Source organism: Vicugna pacos, chromosome 2 (genome assembly GCF_048564905.1).
Source record: "Vicugna pacos chromosome 2, VicPac4, whole genome shotgun sequence".
NCBI lineage: Eukaryota > Metazoa > Chordata > Mammalia > Artiodactyla > Camelidae > Vicugna > Vicugna pacos.
In genome coordinates this window covers 18,924,969-18,950,523 of record NC_132988.1, presented here as the reverse complement: position 1 = coordinate 18,950,523, position 25,555 = coordinate 18,924,969, and the positions used below count along the sequence as shown (strand labels likewise).

Here is a 25,555-nt window from a genome sequence, read left to right as displayed (position 1 = left end):
GCTACTTTCTAGGGGCTTCAATTCAGAAAGATTCATGGTCTGCTTACTTCCACAAAAATGGAAAAAAAAAAAAGATGTTAAAAATCACTACAGAGAAGATACACTAGAGTTTTATTAATCATCATATTCCCAGTGGTGCATTTACTTAGGGAGATAAATTCTTAAAACTTCTAAAAGTACCAAAATTACACTAAAAATCCATAGGAGCTCCTTTCTCAGGGGGTCTCATCTTGGGCCTGAATTGCAGTGAACAGCGGAGATGCTCTCCTGCTGACTGCAGGATGGCCCAGTAAGCTCTGTGCAAATGGCATATGAAAGGACATTGCTGGGCCTTGCTTTTTTTTTTTCCATTCGTTATAATGATTTTTATCACTCTTGGTCTGTCCTCTCTCAGCTGTAGGTTACTGTAGTGCGACATGTCTGTACACAATTAGTTCGGTTGGTTTAATCCTGTTGCTAAAGAGGCCACGGTCAAGGATTAGATTCCACCGAGTTTCTCGAGTCCACAGCCACTCCCAACCCCAGTCCGCTATCTTACCCACGTGTCTCATTAGTCCCCAAGAAAGCAAGCCAGAGCGAATGGGTGAAACCCCCCAGGAATAGCCCCCAGGCCACCCCCTCTGCTAGAAAATGCTCTCGAGTGCAGGCCTTACAGATGATGGGATTTTGTGTAGTTTTCATTTTTTTTTTGCCTTATCGTCATGAACAGCATATATAATGAGGAAAAATAACTTTCCTCTAGCATACGTGCTCAGAGAAAAGCTAGAACTTAGCAAACTCCACAGAGAGAATATTTGTTTACATGTCAGTAGTTTATAGGGTGCTTTGTGGTATAGCAGGACTGGGTTCATGATCTTGGAGAAGAGTTATTACAGTTTCAAAATATTTGATAAATTATCAGGAGCTATAAAAAAAATTACAGCCACTGGAATCATCAGTGTACTTCCATCCATAGTAGACTTGATCGTATTAAGATGATTCAGGGTGAGCTCAACAGTCACCTTCAGTAAAATGCCCTTCAGTGTTTCCTTCCAAACAGAAGGGTACCATTTGGTAAATTATATCTTTCTTGACGATAAATGTTAGCCCAGTGTCCTGAAACCATATCTCTTTTAGCTCTTCACAGAAAAATATATCTTACTTATCACTGTCTATAAAATTCGATCATTTAAGATAAAGTACTAATAAAAGTATTAGACATTTAGATTCAAATATCCTGATTATCAGAAAAATGCCCATATTTTTATGTAAAGTTCTTCTGAGTTGGCTCCTTCCTTCCCACTTAGATTGTGCCATTTGTCTAGATACTGTAAAAAGCTTGCAGTAAATCATTGTTAACATTCTGATGTGGTTTTGTTTAATTTGCTAAGAGAGCACAGTACCTCTGGAGCGACAGAGTTTATGAATCTGCGCTCATTCATCTTCAGATGTTCCATTTGAAAATGATTTCCCATTTCCTCATGTTTGTCCCCAGCTAATAATTCCTTATAAAATAGAATCAGCCACTGGCATTGTTCATTCATTTCCCTGTAAGATGGTATTAGTTTGCAGACTGTAATGCTGGAAAACAGATTATTTTTTTGAAAAGCAGACTTGAAATGTCTTCTGGGTTGCACTTTGAAATTTTTCTGTGACCCCTGCAGGCAAACATCACATGAAAACAAAATTTCTCCTTCACACATGCAGTTATAAATATATCCATAGTATGACAGTCTTCCTGCACACATTGTATTGGTATGGAGAGCTTCCTGCCTGATGGTAAATATATGTATATTTATATATATGTATACATAAAACATCTAGCCCCAAACTGTGAAAAGTTCAATTCAGCAACTCAGTTTTCCTTCTCTTCTTTTTACCTCAAACAAAATTATTTAACACTGCTGGGCAATTTTCATCTGATGCTTAGCCATTGAAGAATGGAGGAGAAAAGTTATCTTTTGCCAACAGCGAATTGCTGAAGATGAGTAAATGCCGTTGCAGCCTTCTTTCCTCTCCCCAATTTCTAATCCCTGAATTTTTTCTAAGAAAGATAACCTCCTTCCAGCTGCCTTGCCCCTCCGAGGGAGCACCCTTCCCAGCTGCCATGCCTCCTTGTTCTGCTCCCTTAAAACACACACGCACACACACTCCCAAGGACATTGGCTCTTACTTGCCTGCTTCCCAAAGACAGAACATTTCCCAATAGCTTAGTCGGATATTGGGCTTGAAGAGGAGTCTGTCTCAGAAATTTAGGGGTGACACATTTAACCCAAAAGTTAGGTCAAAATGTATATTATGTTTTAACCATTTTGGACTCTCAGATTCTAAGATTGGTTTTAGGTTTGAGGGGATCTAGGTCAAGCTCACAGAAAATAAACTTTATAGTGTTTTCATGTTCTGTTGTTAAGCCTCCCTTGGTTGTCCTCAAATTCTTGTTCTTGCCAATCCTTGCAAACTTGGATGTTCTACAACTTCTAAACTTTCAGTTACTAGATGCTTTTATTGCAGAACTGATTAGGAGTAATAATCTGATTTGTTAGGTAAAAATCAAAACGTTCAGCATAACTAAAGGTATGAGACCAGAAGTAGGAATTTGGGACATCATAAAAAGTCAACTCTGATAGCATCATCATATTTTAATAGCAAAATCATTATCAGAATAGGGAAGTGAATCTTATTAATTTAACATACCTCCCCCCAAAAAAACACCTGTTAACTCAAACTGTAAAAGTAATGTCAAAAGGCTTTTTTGTAATGAGTCTCTTTTGTTATTAAACTTTTTATTTGATAAAATTCTTAATTGTAAGAAACGGAAAAAAAAAAGGTCTTTCTTTCAGATCCCTTGAAGTTTAAGTCTGCTCCACATTTTCATTTTAGCTAAGTTTAATTTTTTTTCAGTGAGGGGTAGTATGTCAGCTCTTCTGCTTGAGAAAATTGAAAGGCTATTTTAAAGATTTTTATATTACAAAATAGACACTCTCTCCTATAAGTGAGGTGCAAGAAAAAGGCACTTATGTTTTTGAAAATGGAGGCTCTGTTGTTAGCATCAGTTCCTTGCTTGCTTATTGCAAGGCGTCAGTCATTTGCTACACCATGTAATGACCTGGTGCTGTTCATCAGATTCATTATTTAATCATATGTGAGTGACAGTACAATAAGAATTTTAAAGTGACCCAGACTGGCTCCTGATGGTCTGTCTCTTTCTTGATGGTGATTTGTTCTTCTTAGGAAGTTACTAGTAACTGTAGGGAAAAATTGCTAAATTGTCATCAGATAAGCTGGAAAGTGCAAAGTACGGTAACTGGGGAAACTTGAAAATAGAATCAATGCAATAACGAGATTAATGCTGGATTCCTATCAGGTCTATTTCATAGGAGCCTTTTAAGATCTGCAACACAAAATCATTTCACTTTTACTACAATTCTTAAATTTTGGTTAAAAAAGGAATAGAAATCCCAAGCTAAAAAAAATTGTTCTTTTATTTTTGTCTATATATTTTCCTAGAATATTCATATAGTTCCTAAAAATTTCTTACCCTTTATTTTGTCTTTCAAATCCAGTGTTTTTACTATGACACTAAATATTTCTAATGAGTCTTCTTACATTTTTTTTTTTAAAGGTTTCCTTCAAACTACTGCTGATGAATTTTGCTTTTACTATGCAAGAAAAGACGGTGGCTTGTGCTTTCCAGATTTTCCAAGAAAACAAGTCAGAGGACCAGCATCTAACTCCTTGGACCAGATGGAAGAATACGACAAAGTGGAAGAGATCAGCAGGTTCATAAAGATAAATGTTCTTTAATCTTAAAAAAAAAACAAACCAAAACTGAGAAGGCTTGTGGTTTTGACGCTGAGTCAACTGGCTGTGCTCACATCCAGCAGCCATAGCCGCCAGATGCTTTTTTTTTTTTTTTTTGGTAGTTTGCGTCTCTAAAATCATATTCCCTTAAATGCTTTCAATGCTGAGACTACCAATCTTCTATTATGAGCTTGGCTTCTCTGAGATTCATGGGAATTTTATGACTGTCATTTTAAACTTGAATTTTATGACTGTTGTCAGCTCATGCTGCTGTGGGAATATTCAGCACAATGATCGTTAGCAAATCAGAGTTTTAGAAATAGATCTTAGCACTTTCTCTCTGAGGGCCCTTCTGTAAGGTTTAATTAAATCACAGTAATTAATGTGAGTAAAGCTAATATTAATTAATAGTCACTGAAAGATGAGATCGTGAGCTTGTGAAATTTTAAAATACCTGTGTGTTTTCGTTTTCTTGTTGTTGTTCATTTATTTTATTTATTTTTTTGCAGGGGGAGGTAATTAGGTTTACTTAATTATTTCCTTAATGGAGGTACTGGAGATTGAACCCAGGACCTTGTGCATGCTAGGCATGCGCTCTACCACTGAACTGTACGCCCACCCTGTTACTTATGTGTTTTGAGTCCCTCCTTTACTTTCTGATAGAAGGCTTTTTTTTCACCCCATTGAAAAGAATCATTGTGTCCTTGGGTTAGCAGCCCATCCTGACCCTCAAAACCATTGATTCCTAGAGGAAATGTATTTTGAAGAGGATGCTGAGTGCATCCCTTACCTCCATCATCTCAAGAAACGCTTACTGGTTTTCTTTAATTTGTTTAGAAAGCACAAACACAACTGCTTCTGTATTCAGGAGGTTGTGAGTGGGCTGCGCCAGCCTGTCAGCGCCCTGCATAGCGGGGATGGCTCACACCGTCTCTTCATTCTGGAAAAAGAAGGTTACGTGAAGATCCTTACCCCCGAAGGAGAAATTTTCAAGGAGCCTTATTTGGACATTCACAAACTTGTTCAAAGTGGAATAAAGGTTGGCTTTTTAAATTTTATTTATCTTTGCTCTGGCTATGTTAATTTTATTTTAGTGTTATCCTCACTAAAGGTACTTGTTTGTAATAAAAAAAAGAATATAGGAGCAAATAAGGAGACAACATAAGGGAACAATAATTATGACAACTAAATCAGGGTGGTGACATTACATTTTTAATGGTTTTTGGTGGCTATTAAGCCATGCAATCAGATTGCTATTTTGACATGGTTTTCCCATGTAATTTACATATTTAAAAATAAGTCTTGCTTTTATAAAGTATTTGTTTAAATATTGTCTAACAGGCATAATACTTAGAATCGTGTATCAACATTTGCTAGCAGAAACAAAGAGGTCTTTTGATTATTTTGGCAATTGCCAATCATTCTTTTACTGCATCTGTTTGAGTCTGTGTCATTAAAAACGCTACTACTTCCTTCAACAATATTTTTACAGGTAAGTCAAATATTTTTATCTATAACTAGCCACTTTTATAATATACAAGCACATTTATTGCCTTCTTTCCCACTTCTCCAATTTGAATTCTTATGTTAAATAATCTAGTAGGGATATCAATAAAATCGTTGTCTTTTGTTTTGCAATAGAGTAACATGGTACAGTATTTAGCATTACTAAGCTGTAAGACAAACTGGTGTTCTGAAGCTAAGACATTTGACAGTTCATGACAGTTTTAGAATGAAGCAGATTAATGGTATGATTTGGAAAGAACTGGTCATCGTTTTCATTTCTAAACTAGAAACAAAATCAAAGGAGCATTTCTACTCTTCTATTCATATAGAGATAAGCTCTTCCTGGCTTTGTGGAGTTCTACTCAAAGGTGAGAACATCAGAACCAGAAGAAACAAATCAGAAAAAAATATGAATATACTCCTGATGCCCATCTGTTCAGTACCTACCCTGTAAAATAATTACGATGACTTTAAATTAGAGTACAGAGAATGCCTGTTGTTGGGGCCACCCAACCTCAAGGTCACATGGTGACAGCATCACCCAGATGTACTGCGTAGTAAGAGAAGTACCTTGTGGTACTTGTGGGCCTTTGAGGAAAAGGACTTCGGCATCAAGACACAGATCATTTGGGAAAGCTGTTTAAATCAGTAGTTTCCACTTTCTCCCAATCAAATTTTTCATTACAGTTCACAGCAAATAATTGAAAGTCTCTTACAGGGAAGCGTTAGTGTTTTGCACATCAGAGTTCAATAAATACATTCTGACATGGGTTCGGATAACTAGCTGCCAGTGGTACCTCAGGAGCAAAGGGTAAAGATGCAGCAGCAAGCGCGTCACCCGCTGGAAGTGTGGTTTTCTTTCCATGAAAGTTAAACATGCTCTCTGTGGAAGGAAACATTGGGAAAGTATTTAAAAATCATCACCTATAATCCCATCAATTAAAGAAGATGACTTAACATTTCAATACACTTTCTTCCAGTTTTTATATTAAAATTCAATAAATTTTTCCTGACTACAAAGGTCATAAAGGTCCATACTAATAAACGTGGAAATACAGAATGTGTTTTCCTGTAGCTTTTTTCCGAAGAAGCTTTAAGATAAAATTGAAATCAAACCTTAGATATATCTTTTTAGCTTTCTCTTTTCACCTCCCAATATGTCATGCGTATGCTAGCAGATTGGGAAGCTTTTCTCAAAAACTTAGCTTTTTTCCATCTCTTTTGAGTATTCCACTTCCTTATTGTGAGATATTTAGGCTGACCATAGTATTTTCTCTTTTTATCATTGTATGTAATGTTATTTATCATTCTTATATATATTATTTAGCCTGATCGTGGATGATTTCTTCAAAATTCACTAACAGAAAGAGCATCATTAAGTTGAAGGATATATACCATGATCTGCAATGCCAGTTTACTCCGAAATATACTAGATCTCTGAGCATTTGAAAGAATAATACAGAGTTTTCAAATACTATTTTACTTAAAACGTTGGTGCTAAAATATATATATGATAAAATGTAGGTGAAAGAAATGGGCTCAGAATACTCCAAGATTTTGTTGTGTGAAGTAAAAACCGTTGCTCTTGTTTCTACTTCAATTTAACTGCCTAAAGAATGCCTCTCTTCTGATTAGAGTAATTTCAGAATCCCTCTGGTTTTTTTTTTTCATTTATGCCCATTCACTGGGATTATTGAATGAAAATTTATCTTCTCTGAGGTTGAGGCATTTCATTGTGCGGTAAGCCTGTAACAGACCAAATGACGGCAGTGCTGTGATTCTGCCGAACCTCTTTTGACCTTCCTTTCCTAGCAGAACTGCAGGGCTTCTGGAGCTTAAAATAAACTTCCAACTCCATTCTCCCACATATGTAGAATACAAACTCTACGTATGTAGAGTTACCTAAAATGATGTATTTTAAAGTGCGTGTTTTGGATTCCCTTAGAATTTGACACTAGTGATGTGAATAAGATAGGAATCTATCACATGGATTTTTGAGTGTGTACCTTATGGTGGGTAACAGGATCACATCCTCACCACCTCAAATAGGTAACACAGCAACTGGCCTTTAGCCCAGTCTCTGAGGAACTCCTGTCACAAGTCATGGATTGGCAGTGTTAGAAGTGGCTACCGTTGGTTTGATGAGGCAGATACCAACCCACTCATGAGCTGATTTTACCATTGATTTCTGTGGTATGCCCCTTTGAGACTTCTGAAGTGAAGACATCATCACAGCTATTTCATAGTAATTTTTTGGGCTTCTTGATATTTGAAATGTTAGTGTGTTCACGGTGGTGTTCTGTGTTCATCGGTGATCATTTTGCATGGATAATGCAAATAGGAATTTTCATAAATTATTATGCATATCACTTCTCTATTCTTTCAGTTTTAAAATTCTAAGAGGAAAGGGATAAAGCTATTTTAATAGACCAAAGTATTGACTGCAGTACTCAAAGCATGGAATTAACGTATACTAAACCCAACCTTCATATGTTTGAAATGAATATAGTACAAACTACAGTGGTGATCCCACCATGATATTAATGAATGATCAGTATGAGTATATTTAATCAGACATAAAGAAGAATTCTTTGATTGTGAGAGTTTCTGAAAGCTAGTGCTGGTTATAAGGGAATCTGGAATTCCTTTTCTGCTTACTGTCAATTAAGAATTGACAGTGATTTCTGTCACCTGGTAAAGGACTGACCCTTTTGTGGCAAAGAGCTGGACTTGGTGAATCTCCTTAAACCTCTACCAGCCCTGATTCTTATATCTCCAGCAAAGAGCCAATCATATAGGGAAGTTGGACAACCCCTCCCCAAATGGATCCTGACTGAAGCTAAAAATATAGTGTCTTTTTTTAAACACCCAGATTCTCCTGCCTGTATTGTAGGAGATTTCAGTACCCTGTGTGTGTATTGTTTCACTTAGGAAAATTACAAGTGAAAATGCAAAGCACCAGTAAGGAATTAACTTCTTTTTGCTATCGGAAATGAACCGTGGAGTTGGATTAATGGAGTAACTTCTGTGCCGTATGAATTTAAATGGCCATTTCATTTAGGAAAAGGTGATTCCATTCCCAACAGCTCAAATCCTCGAAGATGGAGCTTTGTGAAATTGCCAAGAGTGAGTCAGAAATATGTTTTGAAACTAGGTAGTGGTTTGCTAGATCGTTGGTGACACTGAACAAGCTGACCACTTGTTAGTTCATTGAGCAAGCTGGCCAGTAGTACTGACACTATGAAAAATGGCTCAAGTGTCCAACTGGTGAGCAGACTTTAAAATCTTCATTGTGTATGTGTGGTGGGGGGGGTGAGGGGCATGAACCTTGTTTGTGGTTGATGTTGTTTTATCTCAAAGAGGAACATTTCCAAGGTGATTCGGAATTTTTAAATTGAGCTTATACCTGAATTTAGAGTCAGCACTTCTGGCAAGTCCTAGAACCAGCCTCATTTATGTGAGGCCCCTGGGAATGATAGACCAGTGGTTTTCCAGGATGGCTGCACAGTAGAATTGCTTGGGAGCCTTTAAAAATCCCACTGTCCAAATTAAATCAGAGTATCTGGAGTTGGGACCCAGGCATTGGTATGTTTTTCAGGTGATTTCAGTGCATAACCAAACCCCTGGGTCACCTGAACAAGGAATGAGACACATTTTCTCTGCCCAGTCTCCGCCCCAATTCTACTATTGAGATGACCACTGGGAGCAAACAGCTGGACACCAGTTGTCACTGCCCTGTACATTGTGTCATTTACTTGACCTACACATGTTCCTTGTCTGCTTTGAGCAAGATGAGTTAACTCTGGCAGCGGTGTAAGAGTCTTGATATAAAGTTTTGAAAAATGACATTTAAAAATCTCAACAGTTATTTCTAATTGGACAATTGCTTAACCCTGTGTGGTTTGTTTTTTTTTTCTCCATTTTTGTTCCCTTTGGGAATCGGATATTCAGCTAGTTGGCAAAACTGTTCTCATTCCTGTTCCTAAAATATGTAGTTTTTGCTATTAAATCTAAAAACACTTGTTAAAAAAATGACAAGGACACTGGAAGTTACTCTACTGTAATTTTACCAAACTTCCCCTGGCCACCGAGGATCTGAAAGTCAGCCTTAGCTTTGCATGTGTGCAGCAGTCAGGACAAGCCTGCACCTGTCATCTCCAGGGTCCTCCCCTCCCCGGGGAACACACACTGTCCTTGTGGGGGATTGGAGGACCGAGGGGCTTACACCCACAGCAGCACGCAGCAGACAGAGCTAAAGATTTGTCTGTCATTGGAACAAGTGTGCCTGCACCCCGTCCCTCTCTATCTCCTTGCATCCTCATTTCAAAGGATGCTTTTCGAAGCAGTCCTTTTACCAGGGGAGGAGAGGACATAAGGCTGGAAGCTGCTGATTGTCCGGGTGAGTGAGCCCATTGACATGGGGCTCTTGAGAGACTGTGGCCCCGGCACCCAGGAGCCACAGAAGCATGTGGAGGAGGATGCAGGGTGCGCCGGGGCAGGACCTGACCGGGCAGCCTCTGATTTCACAGGCTTGTAAATCACATGCATAATTATAAGCAGCGAAAGTTTGGTGAAATGTAAGTGCTCAGCAGCCCACTGGGGTTGACGTCCCCGTTTTCTGAAGTTTGTCAGAGACCTTACCTTTTGCGTTTCCCTCTGTCTTTAACTGGCGGTCGTATGGCAGGCAGCCCGTGAAGTGTTAGTGTATTTTTGTTTAAGTGAAATGAGTCAGAGCATAAATGAGAAGCCATGTGCTTTGCAAAAGTGGTCTTGGAAACAGCACACACACACATATGGTGATGATTGTGTTGCATATCAAATGCTTTCTCATAAAATTGTTAGAACTCTGCTTTTAAGCATCCTTTGATTTAAGCATCCTTTGGGTTGAAAGGAGGTGTGTTCAGTTGAAAGAAAGCAGCAACATTTATTTAATATAGTTACTAAACATTACAATAGAAGAATCACCATTCTGGAATGTTTTGTATACATGACTTTTTTAGGTTTTTTTTTAATATATTTTTATTGAAGTATGGTCGGTTTACAATGTTATATTAATTTCTGGTATACAGCATTGTGATTCAGTTATATATGTATAACTTTTCATACTCTTTTTCATTATAGGTTATTACAAGATATTGGATATAGTTCCCTGTGCTGTACAGTAGGGCCTTGTTGTTTATCTGCTTTATATACAGTTGTTAGTATCTGCAAATTCCGAACAGACTCACAGACATAGAAAACAAACTTGTGGATGCCTGGGGGAGGATATTGGAGGGTGGAGGAATAAGTTGGGAGTTTGGGATTTGCAGATAGTGACTACTATATTTGAAAGTTTTTGACCTATCAAATTACTGCATTACAAGTTATTAAATATCTAAAAGAGAATTTCTGTAGTGGTGGAAATAGCTGTTAGCTAAATTCATTCTAAAAGTGGTAGAAAGTTAATGGAATAGTTTTCCCCCAAATAAAAACTTCTACATGCCTTCTTTTTTGGGTAGTTTAAAATTCTGGTTCCAAACCATTAACATGTAGATCCCCAAGTAAAAAATTTTACTGCAGTTATTTTTTATATCAAGGTAGTAATGATATGGTATTAAATCCAACTGTCTTTATTTTATTGAGTGTTGCTGACACTACATCAAAATGCCCTGTACTGTGTAAAAATGTTCTTTTCAATTTTTAAATAAGTCTAATCTCATTTTAAATCTACTGTGACTGTCCACAGGGAAATCATTTTTTGTGTGTGAAGCAAAAAGTCCCTAGGTCATGGGAAATAATCTTGGTGTAATTTTCTGTTTGGTTAAATTAATTTCATTTCTGCTGCTCTTACTTCTTTATTTTGGCATTTGCAATACTATTGATAAAACATTTTAATAAATATAAATGGACAGAGGTATGCTATATCTCTGTAGTATGAGCCAGTTTAATCTATAAGTCACTCTCTAGCATGCATCGTTTTTTGACTGAAGCAGACATGGAGAATGTAAGGTCCCTCTGGTTGAGTAAAGACCGGCTTTCTCCTATGTTTTAGGTCCCATAAGTCACAGCTGAGGTGAGGAAAGTTTTTATGTGAATGTCTTTATATTTATCTAAGACTTGAAGGGCAAAGGAAATAGAGTCTATAAATCTCAGAAGCCCTATGGTAATCATTTAAAACAAGCGAAAAACCGAGAAATCTGGACCCTACAGAAGGTCTCTACCACCTTTAAATCGCATCTGTCTGGACCCGACAGCCACCACCTCGCGGTTTCTGACTAGAAAGGGAAAAGGGGAGAGTTGTTGGTAACATGAGTTGGCGCGGCTCTCCAGTGGCTCTATTATCTAGTGAAAAGGAAATCCCAGGTGTCAGAAAACTATCTCTGTATTATACAAAGTAGCACAGCACTCCCTTTTAGAGACATTCAATAGCTTTTCTTTCCCAGTACTATATATAGTCTTCAAGGCAGCCATGATGTTAGCAAGGATGCTCTAATCTGCTTTCTTACTAATTATAACCACCATTATTTAAGCATTTGCTTTCTTAAGCCATTAACTAAAGTACCTCTGTAATCCTTCCAGTCACCCAGTGAGGCAGGTGTGAATATCCCATTTCACAGATGAGAAGACTGAGGCCCAGAAGTTAAGGGAACTGCCCAAGAGAACACCGTTAGCCAGTACCAGAGCTGGATCTCCTAGGCAGTTGTCGGACGCCCTGCCCTCCACCACGGGGCTCTGCCGCTCTGTGCTTCTGACTGGCAGCACTGCACAGGAGGAGAGGCTGGGAGCATGAATGTTCAAGAAGCAGAGACTGGTGACGGGATGTAGGCATGCTCAGGTGCTGCTCATCCTGTCCGGTAGGACGGTGAGGAGGCTGAGGGCTTAGATCTAGCGTCAGGCAGAGAGACTTGGCTTCTAGTCACTGTGTCGACACCATGTGCGGGTTCTCTGACCCTGGGCGAGTTATTTAACCTCTAGGCTAGGGGTCTTCATCTGTAGACTGGAGATAATAAAAGGTTGCACCTACCATTTACAGGCACAATCTCACATGAATCCAAAGTACTTTGTAAGCATTCGCTGTTACCATCATCTGTCATACTGACATGAAATGACTCACCAGCTCCAGTGGCCACTTAGCTACACTCCCTGGTATTTAACAACCCCCCTTAATATGAGATTGGATGATAATTTATGGAGATTCTATGATAGTGTTCGAGTTTGCACCAAAATTATATGGCAGTCCATTGGAAACAAAGTTATACTGATGTATGTATGTGGATTTTCTTCCATTCAAAATGTGAAACCTAGAATCTGTTTTTATTTAAATATATAACCAGAGGAAGAAAACATCTTCATTTTTACATCATCACCTTTTGGCATTAGGTGTGGGGCGTTGCTACCTACCTCATGATGCAAAAATCCCCAGTTCTGGAGTGTCTCAGAGCACATGCCTCACCATGATTAAGCACAAAGCAGCTGACCCAAGAGTACAGCAGCAAGCTTTCATCAGCATTTCCTTGCTTTCAGAGTAGTTTTTCTCAACCTGGATATTATAGTAATGTAGGTCTTTTTGTGTGTTTATTTTGGACCATGGTTTGTGTCACTCTGCCATAGAGTTAATAAATTGTAGGATTTGCAAAGGAAATACACTGAGACTGAAAACTAAGAAGGCATATATTTTTGCCCACTAGCCACTATTGCTCAAAGCACAGATTTAGAATCTCAGGATTTGGGTGGGGAGCAATTGAGCAAAGTTGCTGTAAAATTAACATGTAAGGTCATAATACAAAGAGTGTTCTACTCAACAAAATATTTTTGTTTAAAGACAGGTCAGTAAAACTGTCCTAGGAAATCAGGGAAGGGAGAAGTTTGAAGGAAGGTTTCAAAATTAAACAACACAACAGACATCAGTTAATTTCTCACGAAATGTGCAGGAGATCAGGTGCAAGAGTATATAAATGGAATGACCTCAGCTTCCTCCCTCTCAGACCCCGGGCTGCAGTAGACCCTTTTCCTATCACATTAACTCAATACTTTACAGAAAACTTCCTAAATCTGTAAGCATGTTTGTTTGATTTGTGTCTTCCTATCTAAGACCAATTTGGGGAGTTTGCTGATGCAGCATTTTGCTTTTAACAGTCTTCTTTCATTTTTATATTTATAAACTAAATATAGAGAGAGTTATTTATACAATATATAATATTTATGTACAATAAACATTATCAATTACTATAATACATCTTAATGGTATTCATTCATGGTTTTCAACAATTGACATTTAGTTTTGTTTTTTAAGTCTGAAAGTGTGCAGTTATGTTGAACTATCATAATATCAAAGTGGCCAGAACTGAGGACATTTTGAAAAAATGAGTCACTGCCTAGAAATTAAAATCATCTTTGGAGATGCTGTTTATTGAGACCATTCTATAACGTATTATAATGGGAAAACCTTGAGAAAATCTTTTTCTCCTCATGTCGTTTTCTAACCCAGCTTGACTTTGTGATACTAGGTGACAATACACACAGTCATAGTGGCTTTCAGGAATTACTATCTAAAAGGAGGTAAAATTTGAATGCTTCTTCTAGTGAATTTCCGTTTTACTCTATCTGGGCCTGCCATATTCAATTTATTTTAAATTCATTTATTCGTTCATTTTAAAATGTTGTGCAGTTTCACAGGCCTACACTTCAAATTACAGCAAATCTGTTAAAAAATAATTATTTGTTTAAGATAAAATATGTGCTGATTACTCCATCATACATTTATGTAGTGGGACAAGGACAGAAAAGGAGCATCAATGAATTTGATCTACACTAATTCCATCATTGCTAGTGATTGAAGTTATTTAATCTGATTGTAAAACTGAACCCAATAAACGGAAGCTATTATATTAAAATAAAACATTATGACAAAAGATCTTAAAGATCTTAAAGATGAATGTTCCTTCCAAATATTCAAATATTGAATATTCTGGCTTTCTCTTTAAGAGTAACTAAATTCTCTACTTCTCTTTTTTTATTTCTAATAAGCTGTTTCTGAAACAGCCTCTTATCCTAAAGCACCTTTGATCCAAATGGATCACAAACTTAAATAAAATGACATTTGTCCTCAGGCTATTTCTCACTAGGGAAAACACATCTGTTCTAAGAACCCTTAGCCTGTAGTTTGAAACTGTTCTGAAGAATTCCTTAAAAAAAAAAAAGAAAAGAAAGAAAGAGAAAAAGACTGTGTGCACAGTGTGAATGGAAGATGCTTGAGGTTGGGAAAAAATTCGGAAAGTGCTAACCCTTAAGGGGATAAAAAGATAACCGAATTTAATTCCCATTAAAGTCTTGGCCTTTCTATGAAAGATTTGGTGATCAGACTCCCACAGTGCAAATATCTTTGTGGATGGATGTGAACACACCTGTTCAGGAAAAGTGAAACAAAACTTGAACTGACTCCCGCCACACACAGGTCACCAAACATCTGTCATAAGTTATCAATTACCAGCCTAGACTGGACTCAAGCTTGTGACCTGAGGTTGAAAAAGCCGCATAGCTCATTCTGCCTCTTACCCAGTCTGTGGTTTTGCTCTGTACCACCATTAAAGCTTCTGTTTAAATCTCCAGGGGTTTGGAAGATCAGATTGACCCTGTGACATTAATAATGTATTTATGCCAAGGTTTTCCACACACACCACCCTGGGGCTGATCTTAGTTAGGATTTTGTGACTTGCAGTAATGTAGCTAGCTCCAAAAAGATTTACCCAATAGTTGGCATAGTTCGTTAATTGCATAAGTTCCTTAATTGCAACCTAAAGACAATATCTCCTTGTCCAAAGAAGGCTCTGTGTGTGCATGTGCACATGTGTCTATGTATGTGTGTGTGTGTATGTGTCTTAAGATTTAGGCTTTGATTAAATGTCAGTACATATAAAACTTCTGCATAAAAGTAAACAAATGAAACAAAGAAAGAAAAACAAACAAAAAAAGTCTGACAGGCACCACTAACTAGGTGAGCCTCTTCCCTTGTAAATAACTATTAAAATTTCTGGCAACAGCATCAGTTGTCAACGCCTTGGTTCTCACATGTGTCTCTTTCTTGTAATGTCCCACCTTAGTTGGTTATGTGTGAGAACTAAGCTCCGGGTGGCGGCCGCACTCATCCACTGAGTTTGCCCGTGGTTGTGTGATTTGGAGCAGTCTGCTTAATCTTCTGGGATCTCTGCATCCTCATCTTTGACAGCAGAGGACTAGGCTAAATGATACCTTAGGTCTTTTCTATCTCTAAAATTCTGTGAAACAGCAGTGCAAGTCTCCAACGCTTTCCAAGAAAATTATGGTAAAGAGAAGCGATCAGTGTGACCCCAGCATGGCAACTCCCTACTTGCTCGGGCTCAGAGGGTGTAGGGCTTACTTTGCTTTACTCTGTTTTTGTTTTTTCTCCCCTTCGTACCGATACAGAAACACAGGCAGTGTCTCCCAATGCAGAGCCCACTGGGCACCCTGCCACATTGTCAGGTGCCCTCGCCTTTCTGTGTGGTCACTGTTACTCCAGTGAAACTTTTAAAAGCTGCCTAACTCAGCATAAAGTGAGACTTCACATTTCAGTTAATGGAAATATAATGTCTTTAATGTGTAGGAATAACAGGGTGGTAAATTTTCAAACCTGAGTTTGAAGGTAAAAGTAGATCATGACCTTGAAGTGGGCAGTTCTTGGTGTGCTAGGGAAGACACCAGTACGGAGCTGAGTGAAGGAAGAGGAGCGTCACCCTGGGAGATAAGATTGCAGAGTTGAGCATCTGTGTGGTGATGGTGGGGGTAGAAGGTGTGCATCAGATAATGTAGGGTCTTACATGTCCTCCTAAGGTCTTTGGCTTTTACGGTGAATGAAATGGGGAATCACTGGAGGATTCTGAACACAAGAGCGACATGATTTGACTTGAACTTTTTAAACAAGATCAGTAGCTGCCATGTAGAGATAGCGGGCTAGGCGGGACAGGGGTGGAAGCAGGGACATGGGGAAGAATCCTGACTTCCGGTGCCACCTCTGCTATGAAAGTGCTTTGTGCCCCTGGACCAATCATTGACTTGAGCCTCAATTTTTCCTCTGTAAAAATCAGAGGATCAGTAATACCTGAGGTTCCTTTCATTTCCAATCTTCAGCATGTCAGTACTTGGAGGAGTATTTAGAAATTTACTCCATTAAATGTAAGCATTTTTACACATGGTGTTTACCAAATATATACCTTCTTTCCTGTAGTTTTAAAGTTGCAAATTTTGAAACTCTGGACATTAGCAACATAGAACATTTAATTGGCTCCAGTGAAAGGTTGTAAGTTACAGAAAAATAGCAATTGTGGTAATATAAAAAAGAGGGCTCACTCCATACCAATCATGAATGATAATTCATGAAAATAGTAACCACCACTAAGACTGGTTGTGTATTCACACACACATTCCTCTTTGGGAAATTCACACATCAGTAGAGGAAGGGGATCAGGTGATTATTTTTAAAATGATAATTATACTTGGGTTTAGTATATAAGAAACCGAAATCCAGGTATCCTTAAATCAGACAGGATTAAAATAATGGCAGAATACAAAACTATGGCCCTCTAAGAAGGAGGCTATGCAAATGCTGTAGGGAATTTCTAGCTATTTAAATGACAAAATAATGACCTTCCATCTACAGTACCCATAACTCACTCACTAAAATAGAATATTCCCAGATATCCTCAGTGAGTTTCTTCTTTGTTTCGACAATGGAACCTCCTTAACTAATCAGTCTTTTGGGGCTGTAAACTATGCTGGTGGGGAAAACAAAACGAAACAAAACAACCATCTCCTTTTCTACCTGCCTGTGAATCTACGAAAGTTAATTTGGTCGTGGATAGAGTAAACTAGACGTGAAAAATTGAAAAGGCAAAGAGGGTAATGCACGCTTGATAATTTTAGTTGCACATGTAAGGATTTCAGTGCTGTTTCCTTGAGAGCAGTCCCATGGTGCCAATTAACCTGACGTATTCCAAAACAATTCTCTGTTTGGAAAGAATCCTTTTCATTGTGGGTGTTCCTTGAAATCGTATGCCTCATCCCCTTACTGAGATGTGTGCTGTGCAATTCAAAGTACCAGCCTCGTTTCCACGCAGCATAGAGATCAGAGCTGTATCCCACATGCAGTGTCAGATGATCTGTTTTAATTTTGTCCGATGCACACATATTTTAACCTTTCGTAATTTTTTTAATGTGGAAAATGCATCTTTATCTAATGTAAAACCCAGTATTTCATGTCAGAATTACCAAAAACACAAAAAGCAAGAGATTTGTTTTAATCAGGAAATAGCTTTTCTTGGAAAAATTTTAAAGTAAGTCAACTTTCTTGGCTTTCTTTAAATTAGCATCTTCATTTTTCCTGGAAATAACTTGAAAATGCTTTTCCTTCAGTGTGAGACAACACTGGACTCGAAAAGATTGAAAAGGGTTTAACTAACTTGGTAAATGCATTCTCCACTTTATTAGGCTATGTTGTCTATTTGGCTTTCTGGAGTATTCTTTTTTGAATCTAATAAATCAATTAACCAATACTCATTCTAAGATTGAATTTGGTGAACAGAATATATGTGCTTTTCATCAGGGCACACATCTTTTTTAAGTCTGAAACCACCACACACAAAGGATTTAATTCTGACAGGCATTTGTTCTCAGCATAAATACTTTAGAGCCAGTGGTCGTCCCCACTTAATCATGCTTCTTAAAAGTGAATTCCAGAAGACTTGAGGCCCCAAATGACCCCTGGTAAGGTGAGTTGTCAGTAAATTACTTTTATGATGTGCCCTAGGGAAGCAAGTCTGCTAGAACTTGGTAGGGAGTTGGCCCCCTCTTGCCTGGAGGGGAATGACCTTTAACTTTATCTAACCTTTGCATTTCTAATTCTAAATTTTTGGGAGGCATTTAGTCATGTTGTTGGATATCCTATTAAAATGGAGACCTCTCCTGTGCCCATAAGATAGTGTTAATCACACGTTTGTCGCTCAGCTTCCCAGTGAAGCCTGCCAGTGTGCTTGCTGTTTGTACAGTTTACTTTTAACTGCCAAACATTGGATGAGTTGAAATATAAATGAGTTCAAAACGGATTCATAGTTAAATGATGACTGCCTTGGGTGACATTTGGGAAACACTGTAGAAAATTTAATCCCTGTAATTTTGCTCATTTGAATTTATTGTGGCACTTGAAAATTTGTAAGCGCCATTAAAGATAAATGAAGATCTTGAATCAGAATACATTTATTTTTTTTCACAAAAATATTTAGTTATTGAAAACAGGTCTTGTCAATTTTTGTGTTGTCTCCGTTATGAAAAATCTTTTATTGTGCTTTTGGGGAATAATTACATCAAAATCCTCACCAGTACAAATTCAGATTCAGGTTTGCATTAAAAAAATACCCTTATTTGGCTATCTTATACTAAAACATGGGGAAATAATGCTCTTTTACAGGAGATAAAATACAAAGTGATCATTCATTTCCTGGTAAAGATCAGGGCGTAAGTTAGGTAGACCCAGATGTCTATGTTTTAATTCCATGAATGTCTAATTTTTTCTTCTTGTCCCATTAGTTTTGGATGACATCGGAAGGTCCAGTATTTTTAATTCTTTCATAAAGAAAAGTAGTTCACTGCTCAGTTTTATTGTTTATAAGTGTATCATATATACATGTAACTATGGGTGTCCGTATATATATGTGTATATATATGTATGTATATATATGGTGTGCATATATACGCATACCCATATATAATAGAACACTGTGTTGCTGAATGAAATATTGCTAAATTTAAGCTTTTCCCCCCAAATTACACACCTAATTTTTAATCAGACATTGTTTAGGTATGTAAATGCACAGACTAAATGTAGAATATTTCTATAATCTCTCTGATTTATACATCAGATTGTAACATAAGCAAAGCCAAGCGGTCTAAGCTTTGCATGTGGTATCAGCCCTTTGAGGAGTTCAACAATATGCAGTCCTAGAAGCAGTTAGTGTAACTTCAGTCATTTTCTAGTGGGGAGGAGGAGAGGTCAGCAAATTCTTTCCTATAAACCAAAGGCCCTGGCTCAAGAGTGTATATAAACAAGATGTAAGTTTTAAATATAGTTTAAATGCCACCCAGGAGAAAAACTCAATGGTAAAGAAGTTATCAACAGACAAGGAGCAATCTTTAAATGATGGAGAAAATATTAAATTGGTGGCAATAACATTAGGAATACATAGGCATGTGCTTCCAAAACTGTAGCACAAAAGGTCCTCTTCCTCCCGCCCCGCCCCAGCTGTTTCTCTCTGGATGTGGGAGCTGTAGAAATGGTACAGCAAGATGTAAGTTGGATTCCTTGATCACCCTAAGTAGAGTTTACTTGAGAAAATGGCCATCAAACTTATAATTGTGACACGAATTGGGAAGCAATGCCTAGAATACAATAAATGACCCATGAAGATACGAATATTCAAACTATCTTAGGCTGTTTGCTTGTTTTAATCCTACCAAAAGGACTTGGTTGTCATTCTGTGTGCTCCTACTGAAATATGGCTGAGGGTTTTTTGGTTTGTGTGTGTGTTTGGTTTTGGTTTTGTTTTCTCAAAAATTCTACCAGGAAGTATCTTGACATTTTAATCATTACAGCATGTTCTACTTTTCCTTGCCTGGAGTCTTGCTATTATCACTGAACATGGACTAGGAGACGTTCCTGTGTGTTAGGTACTGAGCAGGGCCCATCTCTGGAGCCATTTCTGGAACCTGACCCAAAACACAGGACCTGGAGTGTGGCAGGTAGTTCCCCAGAGGAAGATCAGAGTGCTGTGACCGAAGCAAATGGTTGGTGGGAGGAAAAGCAACAGAGACATGAGACACTCTGGTTAACAAGGGAGAGGAGACAGAATAAATGACCTGGTACACACTATTCCCAAAGTCTAAGCCGAGTCTAAGCCAAGATCCCAGGGGAAAGAACAGGGAACTCCAACCATCTGAGGATGGTGGTGCCTCACATAGGGAATAACTTATTTTTTTCTTTTAATGGAGACATTAGGGATTGAACCCAGGTACTTACATATGGTAAGCTCTACCACTGAGCTATTCCCACCCCCTGGGAATAACTCTTAAATGGTATGGGCAGAAAAGACGGAAGAGCCTTTCATGCGGGAAGCATCATGGATGTCTTAAATATAGTTTATCTCTGAATAAAATATAGTTCTGGATTAAATATAGTTTATCTCTGGATAAAAGATCAGGATGGGGCTAGACATGTAAACTGAGGCGAGAGACAGTCCCCATAATGGGTCTCATATACGCAGGGATTCTGAGTTTCTTTCTGCAGAGGACAGCGAGGATGGTTATGGCCGGCGCCCAGCGAGGGGTTAGGCCCTCGGGTCCCAGCTGCCTTCTCCGGGCTGCTTCTCCTTGCAGGGGATCTGAGAGCTTCTCGTCTGGAGGACAAGGCAGCTTAAGAAATGGATCTAGAAAGAATTGAAAGATGAACGCAAAGGGAGAAGATCCTAGGGAAAACAGAAACGCAATTCAAACGGGCTTAATCACAAAAGAAAAAACAGCCCCTGGCTCTGCTCTCGCCTGCGCTGGCTCGGTTCTTGGGCAGGCTTTCCTCCTGCGGCACCGATGATGGCCTTTCCGGGCTTCCGCCCTCCCGGGTTAGCAAGCCCAGGAGAACGAGGGCTACTCTCCCCCGAGGGCTGCCGCGGGCCCGCGGTGTGCTGCCTGGGTCACCTGCCCTTGGTGTCTGGAGCCGCGGGAGGAGAGCAGCATGATCCAAAGCGCTAAACTCCGAGTGAGGAAGGGGTAAGGCCCCAAAGGGAGATCGGAGCGCTGTTCCCGGCGGAGGTGGGAGTGAGCGCTGGGCAGTCCCGGCACCAGCGCCCGCGGCTCACTGGGCAAACGAGGCTGCTTATTAAAGCAGAGCAGGCTCGCAGTACTCGGTCTTGTCTTGCTTCCTCCCTGTGCTGCTTATTACTAGGCTTTCCTCTGAGTCATATTTCAAGGACTTTCAAGGGTTGTAAAGCAACCCAACGAAAGCTTTCTGCGGGTCCAGTATACCTAATGAGGTGGTGTTCTCTGAATGTTCACATAGTACTGGTTTCTTGCTTAGGTCTACCTTTCTTTTTAAGACGTGTAGCCCAAGATACCTAGATTTGATGTACTCATAAAATACACATCAGGAAGCATTGCAAAATCAGCAGAAACAATGGGGCCCCAAAGACTGACTTCCTAGCTTTTAAATTGCAGAAAATTATCCGTCTCCAAAACTGGTAGCTGAGGCCCTGTAAGAAACACATCTGCACAACCCACAGTCCTGCCCTGCTTTTGAAAGGCTTTTGTAAAATTTCTACTAAGTTCTATCCATTAATCATATTTATTCATGAGTCACTGGAGAGTTTGCATCCAAGCCTGCAAAAATCCCAGAAGCGTGTAGGGGTCTGTCTGCAAAATGCTTAAATAGGGAATATGAAACATTTGCTATAATGTTTTATATTTTTGTTTTGTAACATAAAATTTTAGGATATTTTCACCCTATGGCTCTAAAGCTTCCCTTTGCTTTCCAGTGATGTTGAGCTCATTTTGTGCAATTTAATTAACTTTCGTAAACAAGTGTGACAGGTTTTAATTAGTCTTTAGTCATAATGGTATGATTAATGTGCTGTAGACTACTTAAAGAGTAATATTGCCATTTTTTAGATTTTGAATATCCTCATAAGTCTGTTAGTATGCCTTTGCTGGGTTTTTAATAAGCACATTAAAATCTGTTCTTGTTTATTCACTTAAATGAAAACAAGAGAAAGTTTGAGAAGCACAAATCCCGACTCTACCCAAGAATGTGTATACTTTCATCTCTAACATTAGGAAAAATCTTTAAATTAATTATTTGTTTTCTTATTGAAAACCTTTGTCACATTTAAACATGTTCTTCAAATGAATGCTCACTACCTGCAGTAAGCATTCAAAAATTAAAAGTTAATTTCTTTCGAGTGAAAACAAAAACTAGTTTATGTCTTATATGTCTGAGTTTTAAAAAGGAATAGTATTACGTAAGTATATGACAGACTTTCTCTTTTGTTCTCTCTGCCCAAAAACATGCCTATGAGCTCACTATCCCTCACTGAAGAAATGAACTTGTTTTCCTTAGCGTTTGTTAGACCATTGTCTGTCATATCCATTCTTTCTGAAAGCAGCGATTAATTTGCTCATGTAGAAAGTTGCCATAACTTGACCCTTCTGCTTTATTTCCCCACCCTGACCTCTTGTCAGACTTTTCATTCTGCCACGTGATTATGTCAAATGATGGGAAGGTATTTTTCTTTGAAACTGGCTTTTCACCCATGGAAGGTTCAGGTGGGATCGGCCAGAGGACTGTTAACCAAAGATGTTAGTAAAGCTACTTTCTGTTTGATCCAAAAGGCGACAGAGCTATGGAACTCAGCTCAGAGGGATAATTTGTTTTCTGAAGGTCTCTATGTGGGAACTTACTGACTACTTTTTCTGTATTTTATGGATCTGCAAAAATAATGCAGCTCTGCTCCACATGGGGGAGGTGGCTATCAGGGTGTCATCCATTCACTGATGGGTTCATTCATTCAGGGAATGTTTAGTGGACTTCTTCTATTTGAGCCTGAGGAACTGGGCAAAGTCCAGAAATTCTGTCTTAATATGTTGATGGATTACAATGAATTGATTGCAAACATTCAGATACAGATTTACAGTATTAGAAAGAGAGTAAGAAGGAGGAAAAAGGGCCTTTGGATTTGCATCCCAGTTACTTTCTAAGCAGGTGCAAACATCTCCTCATTTACTTGTTCGTTTATTTCGTATGAGGCTGTCTCACTGTTCCCAGGATTGATCTGAAAAATGCTAAAATGCATAAACTTTCTATTTATCCATAACAGGGAATGGGGAACTACTTAGTAACTGAATATGTTGATTAACTAATGATTTAAAAGGTACATGGTGAAAATTACCAGTTTTCAAAGAATGTACATGCAAGTACATGAAAAACATGTAAATCATGCCAAGCGCTATTTATTCTTAGACACAAAGTTTGAAATATTGTAGATTTCAGGTCATCCTGGGAAATCTGTCAGGTTCACTCTCCCTTACCATCCTTTATATGAAACCTTGAGACCAGGTAAGTTTCAGAATTCAGGGATTTTCAGATTTATACTTAGTCAAGAAGGTTCACATCTTACGTTTTATCTGACAACCTTGATGGGGTCTGGGATGCACCTGGTAGTAAATATATTAATCTATCTGCAGAAGAACATCTGACTATTCCAACTGAGCAGGATAAAGACTGTAAACTTCTTCCCAGCAGTTCAGGTCTAGTTTTGCTGGCAATAAGTTTTGCACAGAACTTATTAAAAAGCTTTTGCTTTTGAAAGCTTTTTGGATTTCACAATTTCCTAGGAGAGGCTGTGGACCTCTTAGATCACAGCACTGCGCTTTCGCGTCTCATTTGTCTGGCAAGTGAGTTCAACATCAACTTTTAGGGACAGAGCTGGGAATGCAAAATTAAGCAAAAATGACTTCTGAGCTTCTAAGAAAATTGTTACCAAGTGCCACGTGCTTGAGTCATAAAATCATCAAAGTTTTCGAAGTTGGAGGAACCCTTGGAATCATTCAACCTAGCTCCTCCATTCCTCAGTCAGGAAACTAGAGCCTGGAGAGACAAAATAATTGGTGTGGGGTTGGTTAGCCGCACAGAGCCATACTGACATTGAATTATATTGTATCAAATTAATCTTCATTATTTAACAAGTCTGATATTTCGCTGTTGGTGTTCCCAGAAGGTTCAAGTTTCTGAGTGACAGTGAGCAGTGGATTAGAAAGACGGAGGACAGGAGGGCACAGCAGAGGCCAATTTATTGAGAAGTGGAAACTGATAGTGGGAGTTGGAAAGGAGCAGATTTGTGGGGCAGAAACAACTTCATACCAGCACATTCCCTGAAGGCCAGACAGCACAACCAATGGATTCATGTCTGGGTAACAGTACCTGCCTCTTGTTCAGGCGCTCTCCATCAAAGGAAAAGTAGTGCTTTTCCATGAACACAAAGCACAGGTCTGCATGGCACTACTTGTCACCTACTGTTCACCATGGGTTAGATTTGTTTCTTTCAAAACATCCCCAATATCAAAGTATAAAATAATTATAAAAGTATTATTAAAAAGTATTATAAAAGTATTATCTCTTCTCAAGGATAATTTCAATCAAGTGGAATTTCAGAAGGAGAGACACGGAACAGCAGCATCAATGTTATTGATGATTAGAATTCTTTTTGGGAAAAAAATCTCCCGGTGTGAAAATAAAATACAGAGGAGATCTTGTTTTCAAAGGCGAACACTAAGACGTTGAGAAAAAGATAAATTTATATTTAAAAAAGCAAGGATGTGTGAAACATATTTTTAAAGATTATCCATCAAATTTGGACAATCTTGACCTCTGTTAGAATTCAGATATCCCTGAGAAAAATCGCTCCTTCTCCTTACCCGTCTGTTTAGTTTAGCGGGAACAAATTGCAGCTTCTTTCTCAGGTACAGATCTTGGTGGTGAGAAAGTTTGAGAATCTTTGGGTTCAGAGAAGAAACAATTGTTTTAGGCAGAGAGAGAAAAAGAAAGGCAGAACCTGAGAGAGTTTAAGCACTGAAAAGAAATCTCTGGTTTTGTAATCTGGCCCACATTAAAGTAGTAACTTCCAGAATCAAGCTCTTTTGTCAGACTGTAGGATTTTATGGTCTTGTTCAAGAGTTTTGAAATCTTACTCATTTGCTTATACTATTGATAATGCAATCCTATGTTCCTCATTCTCTCTTTAAAATGAAGAAACTTGGATCAGATGGAACAGAGATAAAATATCTTCCTAATCTCAATCCTCCCAGAATATAAATGACCAGAACAAGTGCTACTTTATTTATCCCCCCTTTTAATAGTAGAAATAAAGAATAATGAGTGATATATTTATGAGAATTTCTGAGTATAAAAGTTGATTCATGGTTTAAAAACTGTGGAGCTAATTAAAGAATTAACAAAAGATCACTGTGGTTACAATGGTTGGTTCTTGGAAATTGAATTTAAGATTATAGTTAAGTAGTTGACTTTGAAGCATGTAATATATTATACCAACTGCTTCTATGTATGTGGATCTCATATAGCTTGTGGGCCAGAGTAAAGTATACTTAAGACATGCTATGTGGTGATGACTTAGATTAAGGGTTGGCAAACTGCAGACTGAATCTGGCCCACTGCCTGTTTTTAAAA

The 25,555-nt window shown here is 38.4% G+C and overlaps 1 protein-coding gene across 1 annotated transcript in view; it reads left to right on the top strand.

The window, feature by feature from the left end:
• Nucleotides 1-25,555, top strand: part of HHIP (hedgehog interacting protein) — an 85,848-nt gene that overhangs the window by 9,153 nt on the left and 51,140 nt on the right. The window contains exons 3-4 of the mRNA XM_006209918.3: nt 3,602-3,758; nt 4,618-4,819. Of these exons, the coding sequence (XP_006209980.1) occupies nt 3,602-3,758; nt 4,618-4,819 (359 nt within the window). The remainder of the gene's footprint in view (nt 1-3,601; nt 3,759-4,617; nt 4,820-25,555) is intronic.